Source organism: Chlamydotis macqueenii, chromosome 2 (genome assembly GCF_036417535.1).
Source record: "Chlamydotis macqueenii isolate bChlMac1 chromosome 2, bChlMac1.mat, whole genome shotgun sequence".
Taxonomy (NCBI): domain Eukaryota; kingdom Metazoa; phylum Chordata; class Aves; order Otidiformes; family Otididae; genus Chlamydotis; species Chlamydotis macqueenii.
The window spans coordinates 110,093,690-110,107,545 of NC_141557.1; the positions used below are offsets into that span (position 1 = coordinate 110,093,690).

At 36.8% G+C, this 13,856-nt stretch overlaps 1 protein-coding gene across 1 annotated transcript in view; it reads left to right on the forward strand.

Moving 5' to 3' along the window:
• LAMA1 (laminin subunit alpha 1) overlaps positions 1-13,856 on the forward strand; it is a 107,498-nt gene that overhangs the window by 75,633 nt on the left and 18,009 nt on the right. The window contains exons 34-45 of the mRNA XM_086741492.1: positions 59-157; positions 1,133-1,244; positions 1,410-1,572; positions 4,952-5,162; positions 5,441-5,557; positions 5,639-5,802; positions 6,939-7,077; positions 8,297-8,390; positions 9,610-9,726; positions 10,810-10,992; positions 11,308-11,462; positions 13,109-13,252. Coding sequence (XP_086597618.1) covers positions 59-157; positions 1,133-1,244; positions 1,410-1,572; positions 4,952-5,162; positions 5,441-5,557; positions 5,639-5,802; positions 6,939-7,077; positions 8,297-8,390; positions 9,610-9,726; positions 10,810-10,992; positions 11,308-11,462; positions 13,109-13,252 — 1,698 coding nt within the window. The remainder of the gene's footprint in view (positions 1-58; positions 158-1,132; positions 1,245-1,409; positions 1,573-4,951; positions 5,163-5,440; positions 5,558-5,638; positions 5,803-6,938; positions 7,078-8,296; positions 8,391-9,609; positions 9,727-10,809; positions 10,993-11,307; positions 11,463-13,108; positions 13,253-13,856) is intronic.

Below are 13,856 nucleotides of genomic sequence, written 5' to 3' on the forward strand. Positions count from 1 at the left end.
CTGGACACACAACAAAATCCTTAAAGTACAGTGTATTGTTTCTTCTTGTTTCTTATAGAGGTCTCTAGTTCCCAGAGAAGATGCAACTTACTCCTTAGCTACAGCAAAAGAAAGTCTTCTGAGTTTATCAGGAGGAATTGATCATCTGAATGAAGAGGTGGGTGCTGGCTTCTTTATTCTTAGCCTTTCTGAGAAATCCTTGAGATTTCACAGCATGGTACATAAATGCCAGAGAGCTGTTTAGAAATTATTTTAAATCTATAGAGTTCAATGAAAGATTTCAGTCCATTCTGTAGTCTTTCCGAGGAGGTAAGTTAGTTGATCTGTGGAATTCTTCTGCAAACTATACTGTTTTATGATATTGTACAGGAGATTTACATGGGTTCTGTTGAAGTTCAGAATCTTTTTGTCTGTGATCATTTAAGGCCCTAAAACAGGAGAAAGCGAGATACTTTCTTCTCACTGGTTCTAAGTTGTGGAGCTTATTTAAAATTATGTCATAGCTAAATATTCACCAAAAAGTCCTTGATACCTATAGTATTGTGTTTAAAATGATCTCAGCAGAAATGAATCTGTTGAAATCCACATGAAAAGTAGACAACATTTGTGTTATTTATTCAGTTTTAACTCAAGAAAAATTTTAGGTAGAAATTTGACAATAGTACTTCAGCCATTAGATCTCATTTGGTGACCATGTGTAGCTATAATTTTTGGACCATTTATATGTAATCTAACTAGGCGCTTGCACTAACAGTGGTGTTATTGCTAAAAGTGATGTATCCAGAAGAGTGATTGTTTTAAGATAGATGAATTGTAGCTAAAAAAATGTGTGATGTTTACTTTGTTAAAGAAATAGCTTTGGTAATTATGATCTTATTGATTATGAAAATAATTGATAACACAATTCTTCTCTGATATCAGAGGCTGGAACTTTCAATATAATTAAGGCATCTTCAAGCACGGAAACATCAGAGAGATATGAATCAGCTAGGTCTACCTTACCAAACAACATTGTTTCCTCTCACAAAGTATTCTCAATATTGGGAAAAAGGTGTGAAAACTGTAGAAAAATGCCATGAATTAATCAATGTTTTAGGAGAACTGTCAAAGATTATCTCTGATTTTATTCTAGTCATCTAGACTTTTGAAAAAGGCTTGGCAGCTTAACACAGTGACTCAGGAAACCAGGAATAAAAGTAAAGAACTGACTGGATTTATTGACACAGTACATACAACCATCAAAGGTATTCTGCTTTTAAGATACTTCTGCTTCTTTACAGACTTTAGAAGAGTATTTCCTTTGCAATTCTTAAAGATCTATTTACAAGGAAAGTGCTGCATTTTACACAGAGAGTTCACGTATATTCTTTTGTTAATGGTACGACTAAATTGTTTACTCTCCTACTTAGTACTTGCTGAAGTTGCTATGTCACTAAATGAAACACTGGGCCTGGACCTCCCGCTGTCAAATGCTACATCTCGGAGACTACAGGGTGATATTTCTGCCCTGTTGGATGCACTGCGCAAGAAAGATTTTGTTCAACAGCACCGTAATGCTACCAGTGTCCTAAAGTAAGGCTATTCTACCGACAACTTTATTTCGCTTATGTCTATACTATGTAATGCTGCTTTTTGGAGAGATGTCTGGGGAAATGTTGTGCCATAATAAGAGCCAGTGCCCCAAGAGGGAGCTATATGAACTCTGAATTTGGAGTCACCTTATTTGAAGATACTTGTGCATCCCATGTGATACTTACGTAGCCAAACCTGTTCGTTTGGCTGTTATACAAAATTCCCATTGCAAGAAGTGAAAAGACTCGCTGCTTTCGATTTGATTCAGATGTAACCCCAATACTTCTTGTTTTTGGCTAGGAGATGTCATAGAACAGTCTCAGTCAAGTGCAAGCCCAGCACATGTCAGATCTGCTGAAGGACATGACAATTTATTTATCACATAGATTAGCAAATGAAACCAAGGCATTTGTTTCAGCATTTTGAGCCACTGTTTAGGATAGCATTCTGTCGTAGTTCAGCCCCGATCGGGAGCAGACTATGCAGTCTCTCTCTCACTCCCCCCACCCTCTGAGAGAATAGGGGGAGATGATATAAGAAAAACGGCTCAAGGTTTGAGATAAGGACAGGGAGAAATCCTTAAAGTTACTGTTAAGGGCAAAACAGACTCGACTTGGGGAAAAATACTCATTTATTTCTAAAACTAGCAGGATAATGAGACAGAGAACAAGATAACCTCCCCCAACCCCTCCCTCTTCCCAAGCTTAACATTATCTCTACTACTTCCCCGCCCTGAGTGGCACAGGGGGGAAGAGGGAATGGGGGTTGCGGTCAGTTCATCACATGTTGTTTTATGCCGCTACTTCATCATCGGGGGAAAAACTCCTCGCGTTCCTCCTCTGCTCCAGCGTGGGGTCCCTCCCATGGGCCACAGTCCTTCGTGGAACTGCTCTGGCGTGGGTCATCTCTTCCACGGGGTGCAGTCCCTCTAGAATGGCTACCCCAGCAGGCCCTCCACGGGCCACAGCCTCTTTCAGGCCTCCACCTGCTCTGGCGTGTGGTCCTCCATGGGCTGCAGGTGAATCTCTGCCCCTCCGTGGACCTCCATGGGCTGTAGGGGGACAACCTGTTCCACCATGGTCTTTACCACAGGCTGCAGAGGAATCTTGGCCAGGAGCCGCGTTACTCCTCCCCCTCCTTCTGAACTGACCTTGGCATCTGCAGCCGTTGCTCACAACAGGCTGGTAGATGCCTCTCAGGATCCTTTTTACATCTTATTCACTTCTCATCTCCTTTCCACTTCTTGCAGCCGGGCCGGGCCGAGTTGGGCCCAGTCGGCTGCCTAGTGGGAGGCCAGAGGGTGAGGCCTGCAAGGCCCACAAGGCTCGTGCCTCCCCCTCTCTGCCCCCGCTCAGCTGCCTCACATCTTCCTCTCCATTTTTTTCGTGTTTTCCACTTCTTAAATACGTTATCGCAGAGGCGTTATCACAGGATATTCTGCTACCAATTGCCTCGGCCTTGGCCAGCAGCAGATCCGCCCTAGGCCCGTCCGAGTCCACTGAACAAAGGGGAGCAACTTCTAGCAGTTTCCTACAGAAGCTACCACCTTAGCCCCCCCCCTCACTAAACAAAACCAGAATACATTCCTTTGTCTTGATTTGTCCCCAGTTAAAGGCTATTTTAAATTGGCTTTTTGTATTCCATATTTATTAGTGCTTATTGACAGACTTGGCAATATGAAACATTGACTGTCCCAACAGTTAGCAAAATTTTTTGTTACAACTTCAAGTACTAAGTATTGCCCTAGCCCACCAAAAGCTCTAAGAATGTTAACATTGGCTTCAAGAGAAAAAGGTTTAGACCAGAGTGGAATATTTCTGAAAATCTGGCTTCTCTTTAAGTGCTTTGGATTAGGCAGGATAGAATGTTTATGTTGGCAGCGTATCTGATTTTGTTCAACAGACTGCTGTGCTTGTGCTTGTATTGAATATTAAATTGTATAGAAGCTAAATGGACATGAAAATGGATGAGAAATGTGCCATTTATTCTTATATTTATTAGGAACTTCAAATAGCTTATTTCTGCACTTAGAAAAATGTCTCAAAATGTCCTGTTGCATAGTAACAGAATGTTCTGACTTTCAGCATCAACTTTTGAGCTGTTATACAAGGCATTTGTAAATTATTTTTTTTCAATTATAGGCTCTGTTGAAATATCTGAAACTTCTCTGATAAGTGTCCTTTGACAGATTGAAGAAGAGAGTTAATAAGATTTTTAAGATTGTTTGCTCTGCAGAATTTATATAATGCAGCTGTAAATTCAAAACTGATTTAAATAAGCAACTTGACAGTCCATTTTTCAGGAAGCAGAAGATACCACATTGCTCACAGTGGACTGAGCTTGTGAGGACATACTGTTAAGCAGCATTCATAACTGAGGGCTCCGCACATTTGCCTTGTAACTTTTTAAGGCTGTGGCTTGTGAGTGTAAGGACTCTGAATTACTAGTCGTAAGAAATATATACAAATGCACATCTGCTATTCGGCAAGAAAGATGGAATGTGTTTTGCTGTGTGTAATTGTGAAATAAACTAGGTTTCTTTTCCTTTGGCTAAAGATCTGTATGATTTGAAATTAGATTAAAAGGGACAAAAATTTATGTAAAAGTATCATTAAAGGAGTTAAAGTGTGCAGCATATGTGCTGAAACAAAGAGAAATGAAAAAATAGACTACCAGGATTATTTTCAGTTAATTTCCTTCGATACTGGAAAGTGTTTTAATGGACATGCAAATATTCCCAAATAGAACAGCTGAAGCAATTAACAACTGACAAATTTGGGAGGATTTGATATTTCCCAGATAACGTCTGTTACTGATTTCAAAAGATAAGTGCAGAGATTGCTCATTTCAATGTTCATTTTAATGAAGCTATTTAGTTTTATTGGATATTTAAACTTTTCAGGGCTCTTAGGTATATGTCTTACAGTTCCGGTTACTTGCTTCTTTCCAGTGTCAGTCCTCATAAGTGATGTTTTGATCCTACGTTGAAAATATGAGTCACTATAGTTAAGACATGGAGCAGTCCCAGAGGGATGTTTTAGAGAGGTTTTGATGTGGCAGATGTCCCAAATAAGTCCAAACAAAATGTGATTTATACTAACCTCTTTCCCTCTTATTGACTGTATTCCTGCCCTCTCCCCTAGGCAGTCACCTTTTATGTGGTAAGACAAGTAACTAAGCTAACATGTACGTTGTAAGCTAATGTCTATGTTGTAAGCTAACATATGTATATGTACCCTATTACAGAAAATCTTGCAGACTTTTGTAAGAAGATGCATTTAAATTATTTTCTTACCACCTCATTTTCTACTCAAGAAATCCATGCCTAAGTTTGCACGCCTTCACCATTTATTTATTTTCTGAATCCTGTCTTTGTCAGACCTGCAGAAAATTTGTTGATCCGTGTTCAGAAAGAGTATCTTAAACCCCAGCAGGAGGTTGTTGAACTAAAAAAGGATGCAAGCCAGCTCTTATCAAAGCACAACAGCAGACTGCAAGATGCCCAGGACCTGGTGAAGAAGGCACTCGCTAACATCAATGAGACCAATCGCTTGTTTCCTCTTATCTCGAGCAACCTGGCAGAGTTAAATGTAAGACTGGACAATCAGTGTTGTTGTATAAGAAATATTAAATATGAAAATGAATATTGAATATGAAAAATTAAATACAAAAGATTAGATATGAAATGTAAAAGCTGCTTTTTAGACTTTCTTAGATTTGTTTAAACGTGTTAATATATGTAATACCTTAAAAACTCAAAGGAAACCAGACTCCTGTTTGAAAACCAAGAACTGATTATGTAAGATGTGAACTCATCTGCACTAGCTGACTTTACAGACTACTATAAAACACTTCATTTATGCTGTAGGACAAAAAGTTAAATATAAAGGAAGATGAAGAAGTCTTGACCATGCTCATTAAAGAAGGGAAGGTTCTAGTGAACGTCGCTGCTGCTCTTGCCCAAGATGTAAAGAACACTACATCTGTAAGTTCTTAAATTCCTTTGACACTATCAGGTTTATTTTGCTATTGTAAAAAAAAAAGAGGAAACCATTTTGTTGTGCAGAACCTGGAGGCCCACCAGGATGAGTTAGTCCTATGGAGCACCAAACTGCGGCACCACGTGGATGAGCTAGTGATGCAGATGTCTGTGAGAGGAGTGCTTGACCTGGTATACAGAGCTGAGGACCATGCTACCCAGTTTCAAAGACTTGCAGATGCACTAGAGAGGTAAGAAACTCGAGAAATATGAAACTGGGAGACTTTTACAGTAGTGTCAGGTTTAATTTAAATAGGGAGTAGCTTAATCCACTAATACCCCTATGGCAGGGGTATTGGACTCGATGATCTTTAAAGATCCCTTCCAGCCCAAACAATTCTGTGATTCTATGATAAACTTTTATTCCTTAGTTAATTTCAAGTGCTTTTTACTTTTAATGCAGTGTACCTTTATTAAATGATACAGAAGGGGTTGATTAATCTCACATTTCATGTGGCTGACTTATACAGTAACTAGTGAATTATTCAGTGCCCAGTGAGTATATCATGGTATGACTTGAAAAGCTTCTGGTCTGTGTATGAATACTTCTTGACAATATATCTGAATCTCATCAATAAGCTATTCCTGGTATGCCTATTATTGTTACTTTCAAAGCGCATTGCAGAAGTTAGTGGGCTGCAATCTCAAATGCGCTCTTAGAATTTGCAAGTTGGGGAGTCATTCCAGTTAATTCAATGGAAATTATTTTTCTGTCTCAGGAATCCTTCTAGGATTCTTGCTGTTTCATCTTTTAAAATCAGCAGATATGTGTCTTAAATCATATCAGACTGGAAAATCTACATGTATTTTAAGTTTGAGAACAGAAAATTTTGCTCTGAGGAACACTGAGCAACTATGCTGACTTTACTGCAGCTACATAAATTCAGTAAAGTAAAATTGAGTACAGAATAGCCTTCAGATGCTTACAATTTCCTCCTAGATTCTGTATTTCTCTACTATGCTTTTGAGCTCCAGCTAGGAAGCTGGTTCTGTTCTGTTCTGTTTAGGCAGTGTGATTTGTTTGTTCTTCACACAAAATAAGGCCAAGTGGCTTTATAAATTGAAAAACTGACCATAATCAAAAAGGAATCAAATAGGAAAAAAAAACCCCCAAAACCTTAAGATTTTCACCTGACTTTGAACTGATTTTTTCAGTTCAAAATAATGAACTTAAAACCCCTTACACAATATAGGGCTAGTTGTGCTCATTTTTTCAGTGCATTGTGTATTCTAGAAAGATGTTCATGTTGTAACTGAAGACATGGAACTTAGTGCTTGATTAAGATATTCTCATGAAAACAGAATTACTTGTTAATTCTTTATTTAGTGGCCTCTCTAAAGTAAGAAATGTGACTCTGAACACAACTGCTGCTGTCTATACCCACTCCAGTGTTAAAAGTGTGATTGAAAGAACAGAGAGTTTGGCAGATGATGCATCTAGAGTTGTGAATGGCCCTTTGGATTTGGTAAGTATCAATATTAGTATTTTAATTAATGTCTTTCCTTTTCTCATTCTGGAATATTTGTTCTAATTGTTCTGAGTGTTAATGGAGGCATGTAGGGCAGCCTGTCCTACCAACGAGTAGTACTGTATCCTGAATCTGTTCTTCAAGGCGGTAATGATACCAGATGTTGTGTTCTGTTTACCTTGCTTTTCTTTCTGCCATAGTACCATTTTAGCTTTTTTCTTTTTTTCTTTTGATGTCTAGTGCACTGTTAGCCGGAATGAGCTTGATTCTATTGATTCTATGTGTGTTTATATCAGTCATCTGACATGCATTCCTGTAGAACTTCAGTTCCCGGACCTCTGGTGCTCCCTTCCACCTTTAGAATTATTCAGCAATTTTCTTATCTGACCTGCCTGTCTTCCATTTCTATCTAGGTATTTCCAGCCACTATTTTGCTTAGTCAGGGATGTTTCATAACAAAATGTATGTTTTTGTCTCATCTGCCATCCCTCTACCTTGCTAGATTTTCAGGTTGTTATTGAAAGAGTAGATTAAAAAAACCTGACCAGTTACCAGTCTCAGCCTATTACTTTCATATTATTCTATTTCCTCCCTTTTATCTCTGCTTTTCATGATTGTAAGCTCAAGGAAGGAATGGGCTGTGTTTTAGAAGTGCCATGCACATTATGTCTGGAGAAACAAATATGTGACAATGCATTTAGATTATAGTGATCAAAATAGTTGTCATCGTTTTGTGAGCCTGTGTGTTATTTTATAACACTCTGTCATATTAAAGCTTTGTATAGCATGAATCCTTCAAAGTACTTTTCCAGATTTTCCAGGTGGAGAAATGGGATTAAAAACACTTTTAAGACTGGGATTTTGAGATATCTCACTTTAAAGTGCTCAGTGCTGGGAATTTTGACCTGGATGTGGAACTAGAATTACTGATGCTCCAAAAGGCAACACTGAATCAGTAGCAGTGTTCAAACTAGAATTTGGTAGTCTCTCAGTTGTCTTTTTGTTATTAACTCACAAAGAGAGTCAATGTCACATTCTTGGAGAAATGGTTGCAACTTCTATTTTTTTCTAATCGATGCGTAGTAAGATAATAAATAGAATATCTCGTAAATAATAAGAATGTTTGGTAACTTGACGTAGACATCTGGAGATACGTAAATGTTTTCAGTTGAATTTCTGTTTTTCATATGTGGCAACTGATGTCCGTATTTTTCAGCCAGAGGAGTCTTTCGGTCTGCTTGGGAAAGAAACTCTACTGCTTAGCTCCAAATTTCAGAATGAAGCTAAAACTCTGAAGAATAAAAGTGATGGTCAGTTCTTTAGAATTCACATTTTTCCTTCTATTTCTTTTTCTATATCGTGTTTTGTGAGGAGGTTTTTTATTGTGGATTTTGTGTGTGGTTTTGTTGTTTGTTTTTTTGTTTCTTTTTTTTTTTTTAAAAAGCATAAGCTAAAGTAAAATACTGCATATGACTATATACATATTTTCATACAATTAAGATTAATGTATGGAGTCATTATTTTACTTTTTTTGGGTGAGAATATAAATTTTCTCTGTAAACATTTTAAAAAACATGTTTAAAAACATTCTCAAATGTTATTAATTAAATCATTAGGGATTGTTCAGTAGATAAAGAACAAAAATAATTTTTGAAAAAATCCATTCATCCAATTGTAGCTAATAAATCATAGATCACACAAGTATTTAGAATGATATATCTAAACAATAATCATTTTTGCTTGTTCCTTCTACACAGCTGAACTAAAGTAACAAGCTGAACTTTTTCATCTGTACAAAGTTCCTTTTGGCTCAGAGTCCCTCTCTGAATTCCAAAATCCTCTTGGTTTTTTATTACTTGAAATATATCATCAAGGCATTGAAACCTGCACCATGGAAATTCAAAAGCATTTTGAACACAGACTGTGAAGGAGCAGAAGCTGGCTCTAAGGGAGATTTTGGACAAAATTGTACAAAAAGTGAATATTTCACAGGGATAAACTGTAGCTGCAAAATAGTAGTTGCTTTTAGTATCAATGGCTTTACAAATATGTATACATTTTATGTAATTCAGGTGGACAGTATACATCCCTTTTTTGTTCTTCCTTTTCTACATAATTATTTTTTCCAGTGAGAGGATTCTGCAAACACATCACAAGTAAATAAAAGAAAAATACTTCTTTGGCTCCTGTCAGATATCACAGAAAGCTGAGAACATCATCAAAATTACAAGAATTCACAATCATGGAATCATTTTAATTTACAGCCTTTTCCTGACTGCTTCAACCAATTCATTCTGATGGAATTGACTGAAAAGGATAAGTTTGAATGGAACAGTGCCCACAGGAGCTTATCTGTGCATGTTGCAGTCATTTTGCATTCCTGTTTGTAAAGTGCTCTTTCTGTTGAAAAAACCAAAAAAGTTCCATTGATTAAATAAGTGAATGCTTGTTATCCCTCTACATAGCGTTTGTGTGGGTTGTATAGTATTTGTTTATGCATAGGAAAATCACAGTTATTTCTTCCAACAGGCTTTTTATTTGGATTGAATGGGTTGAACAAAAAAGTAGAAAAGATCCAGGAAAGTACTAATAAAATTGTCAGCCAGCTTAATGATTCCCTGTTGACACTAAGAGCATTGCCTAATGGTAAGTGAAATTTATATTGACACTGTTTTTATTATAGAACCTTCTAGTACAATTGTAATAAAATCCTGTTCGTTGTCTGATTGTAGAGACCCAGCAATAAACTATACCGGAGACTCATTTAGCCTCCTGCCTTACAAGGAATATTTTCCATCTTTTCAGTAAACCCATGAAACATCACTGGGTTGTCATATAAGGTCCCATTTCACACTGCTGTAAATCAAAAGGGGCTCTAAAAGCAATATAATTACACTGATATGAGAAGAGAGTGAAATTCTAGAATATTTAATCCCACATGGAGAGAAACTTAAGTATGGAACTGTGAGGCTTTGCTTTCTTTTGATAGCTTGTTTCAAAATTGTTTATACTGCACTGCACTGTGAATCTTATAATCTTCATCTAAATATTTTCTTGTTGTAAATCCTGACTTCATTGAAATGGTCTTTCTGTACTTTTCCAAAACAAAAAAATTCCTCTTTAAAAAAAAAGTAATTATTTTGGATAAATGCAAGACCTAGACTTCATGGAAACAAGTAGAGAAAATGTCTTTGAAGTTGTAAACAAGGTCTCAAATACTTTGCCAACCTTAATAATGTTGTGGGGTTTTTTTTAAGGTAGAAAACCACTCATAAAGGCCTCCTGCCTGGGTTGTTGAGTTCTGCTTTATGTCCAGATTAGAACTCTTAAGTTGAAAGCTTTAAAATACCCATTTTACAACTTGGGCTCTTAACTCACACGAAAGGGTGATATTACTGATAAAGCCAAACCGCATATTAATTGCGGGATGCTATCTGACATAAAGCTACGCATTGAAAATTAAGACATTGTTAAAATCATAGGACAGTCATCCTTAACTCACAGCTTAACACTGTTTGATTTCAGTTTTGTTGTTACATTTCTTGGAATTTTATCTTTTTTTTTTTTTTTTCTTTTTAAGTCTGGGCAGAGATTCATGGTGGAATGGTGGAAGGTAACTGGCAGCATTTGTAGTGTTTTGTAACTATGTTGTTATGAAGCTAGGCATTTATTACTCCCAAGTATGTATGAAAGCTGTGAATTTTTTTTAACCTGGGAACTGTGTTTCAGATACAAGGAAATACATGCTTGAGGTGAAAGAGCTGACTGTGTCTGCAAACACCAGTGCTATGGCGGGCTTAAGTCACTTTGGGGATTTCAGTCAAAAGCTGCTGAATACTTCTTCTACATTGTCTCGAGTTAATGACACGTTGAGGAAAACTGGTGAACTTATAACTGATTCATCAAAAGCAGGTAAGTTTGCTGCTTCATTACTCTTTAGAAATGTCACTGCTTGCAGAAGCACTACTAATATTCAGTTTTAATAGACATTAAATATGAGCCTGACGGACTGAAAGTTTCTTCCTAATTCGATAAAAATGTGATAACTTTTTAAAAGAACTCTTGAGGAATAATATGGGATCCCCTTAAGTATGCATATTCTTTACTGATACTTAAAGTAACTGAAGACAAAATGATCAAAAGCAGGCCACCTTGGCTAAGTATTTTAGTAATGAATAGTACATTTATCTTTCAACTTGCCTCAACATTTCATTTCTGTTTTGGCAGCAATCACAGCTGAAAAACAAGTTAAAGAAGTTGAAGCACAAGCAAGTCTTTTATTGGATAGACTGAAACCTTTGAAAATGCTAGAGGAGAACCTGAACAGAAACCTATCTGAAATTAAAGAGCTCATCAGCCAGGCCCGCAAGCAGGCAGCATCTGTAAGTTCTATCATCCTGGACTTAAACTGGCTTTGCTTTCACTTTTAGCAGGGAAGTTCTTTGAGATAAAGGGCCTAAAATTTACTGTCAAAATACATGGTTGTTCTTGGGTCTCAGTGAAGTCCAAGAGCACTGATTGATACTAAAAGCATGCTGGCAGGGCTGTTGGTATGTTTTATAGTTACAGCTTGAAGTTTCTTATTGCATTTGTGAGTTTGTCAGAACAGCAAGGCAGTAATTCATTTACTATTTCCTTTTTTTTTTTTTTTCCTAAAAAAAATAGTGAAATACAGTATGTCAGAAAGCAATCACAGAGATACTTTGGTGAGAAAGAGATAAGAGAGGGGATGGTGTTGTCATTATTTTTAGGACTAGATGTTAATTTCTAAGCTTATTTTGGAAATTGATGTGGAGTACCTCCATATAGCATCAAGTATTATTACAAACTTTTAAACAAGAATGTTGGTTCTATCAATAAATTTGCCATCCATGCCCTGCCCTGTCTGTATTTTCTTCTTTGCAAGAAGCTGCTGTGCATCCAGAATACTTTAAGACAAATAATGTACTTGATTTAAAAGCTCTACAGCCCCCCTTAAAGATAACAAAAGTGAATCAATTGTACCATGGACCTCATTAAACTGTGAAGGGAATATGAAAATGACTTTGCACTCTGTAATTTTTGGTATGCCTTTGGCTTTGGTATGGGTATGTTATTGTAAGGTTTAGGGAGGTTTTGTTTTAAAAAATAAAAGGCTTTCAGTTCTTTCTGCAGATCTCCTTAATTATATGGTTATTGCTTCTGTGTCACAGTCTACTGAAGCTTAATGAATCCACTGCAGAAAAGAGGGAGTAGTATTTTCTGAAGCGTCATAAACCACAGAGGTTCCTGTCAGGGTAAAAAGAAGTTTTAGCAAAATCCCCTTTTCCAATTTTGTGAGTTTGTTCTGTTAAGTCTTTTCTGTTGTTAAAATGAGTTTTCTGTCATTACACTACCAAGGTCCTTGGAGTTTGGCCGCATTTATCTTGAATTGATGTCCTATCAGTATACTAGACAGTGTTCAAAGGAGTTAGTTGTATAACAAGAAGAATAGGTGTTTCTCTACTTAATCCGAAAAAAAAGTTTAACTTGTCATATATTCACAAATGTATTTTTTGAATGATCATGTAAACTATGTTATAAAACTTTGAAATAACCTGAATTATTGCAGACTGCCTTTTAAATTTAAAAAAAAATTATCTCAGCATAGACTAGAATTCATGTTTCCTTATTTTTTAAAAAAGGTTTTGAATTTCTATATCTTTATTTTTGGATACAATTACAGTGGCTTTTACTGATATATGGGTTTTTGACTCAAGATTTTTTTTTTCCTGAGGTATTTGAATAGTTTAATTTACTGGCTTTAAATTTCCTCATTGAATGAGTGAATTATGACAGATTTCATTCTTTTCTATTTGTGACTCTCTTTGTCAAGTGATATCTAGGAGATTACTAAGATATAATCCAGGTATAGCAATACTTAGATTACATGAAAGCATCTCAGAAAAAGGGCTTGCATTTGTTGATCAGAATCTAAGTACGTATTTGAGAAATGCTTGTTGTGTACACTGGAACTTGGTTAGATTCCATTTCCTCCTTTCTCCTACAGATTAAAGTTGCAGTATCAGCAGACAGAGATTGCATTCGTGCCTACCAACCCCAAATTTCATCTATGAATTACAACACCTTAACACTCAATGTGAAAACTGCTGAACCAGATAACCTCCTTTTCTACCTGGGTAGCAATGGAAAGGTAAATTTCTGACATACATTTAGTGAAGATGATGGTAGTCAAATGTTTTAAATGACCATATATATGGTTTTTCCTACTTAACTTCAAACTAAGTATGTAAGTGAGGCCCCTTGCAGACAAATGTGTTCACTAGGGGTGGAAATATTTTTGTGCCTTAGATGATTCCAGAGATCCTCAAAAGTAAAGAATAAAAGCTCCTGATTTGTTAGCATTGCCTCTTGGCCATGTCATGAAACTCCCCCTTCCTTTTGCCATGCTGTGCGGTAACTTCATGGATTGTAACACTCTGTGTGATGCTTTCATATAGTATACTGGAGTATGTCAAGCAATTTGCCTGGTATCACAGCAAGTACTTGAATTTGGCCCTCACGAGAATGGTGCATCCACCCGCTTGGAAAGCAGAATGATGGCTCACTGTCACATTGCTCTCCTCTTCCTTCCCTCTGTAATCCTAAGAAGTAATCCTAGCACAGCTGCTGGCTCCTTGTGGCTGTCACGTGACGGTACTTTCTCACAGACTGATAGGTCCCTTCACATACACTCAGAAGTGTGTATTTATACATGTCTACATATGGGTGTGCATCACATGTTTTTATATATCTGT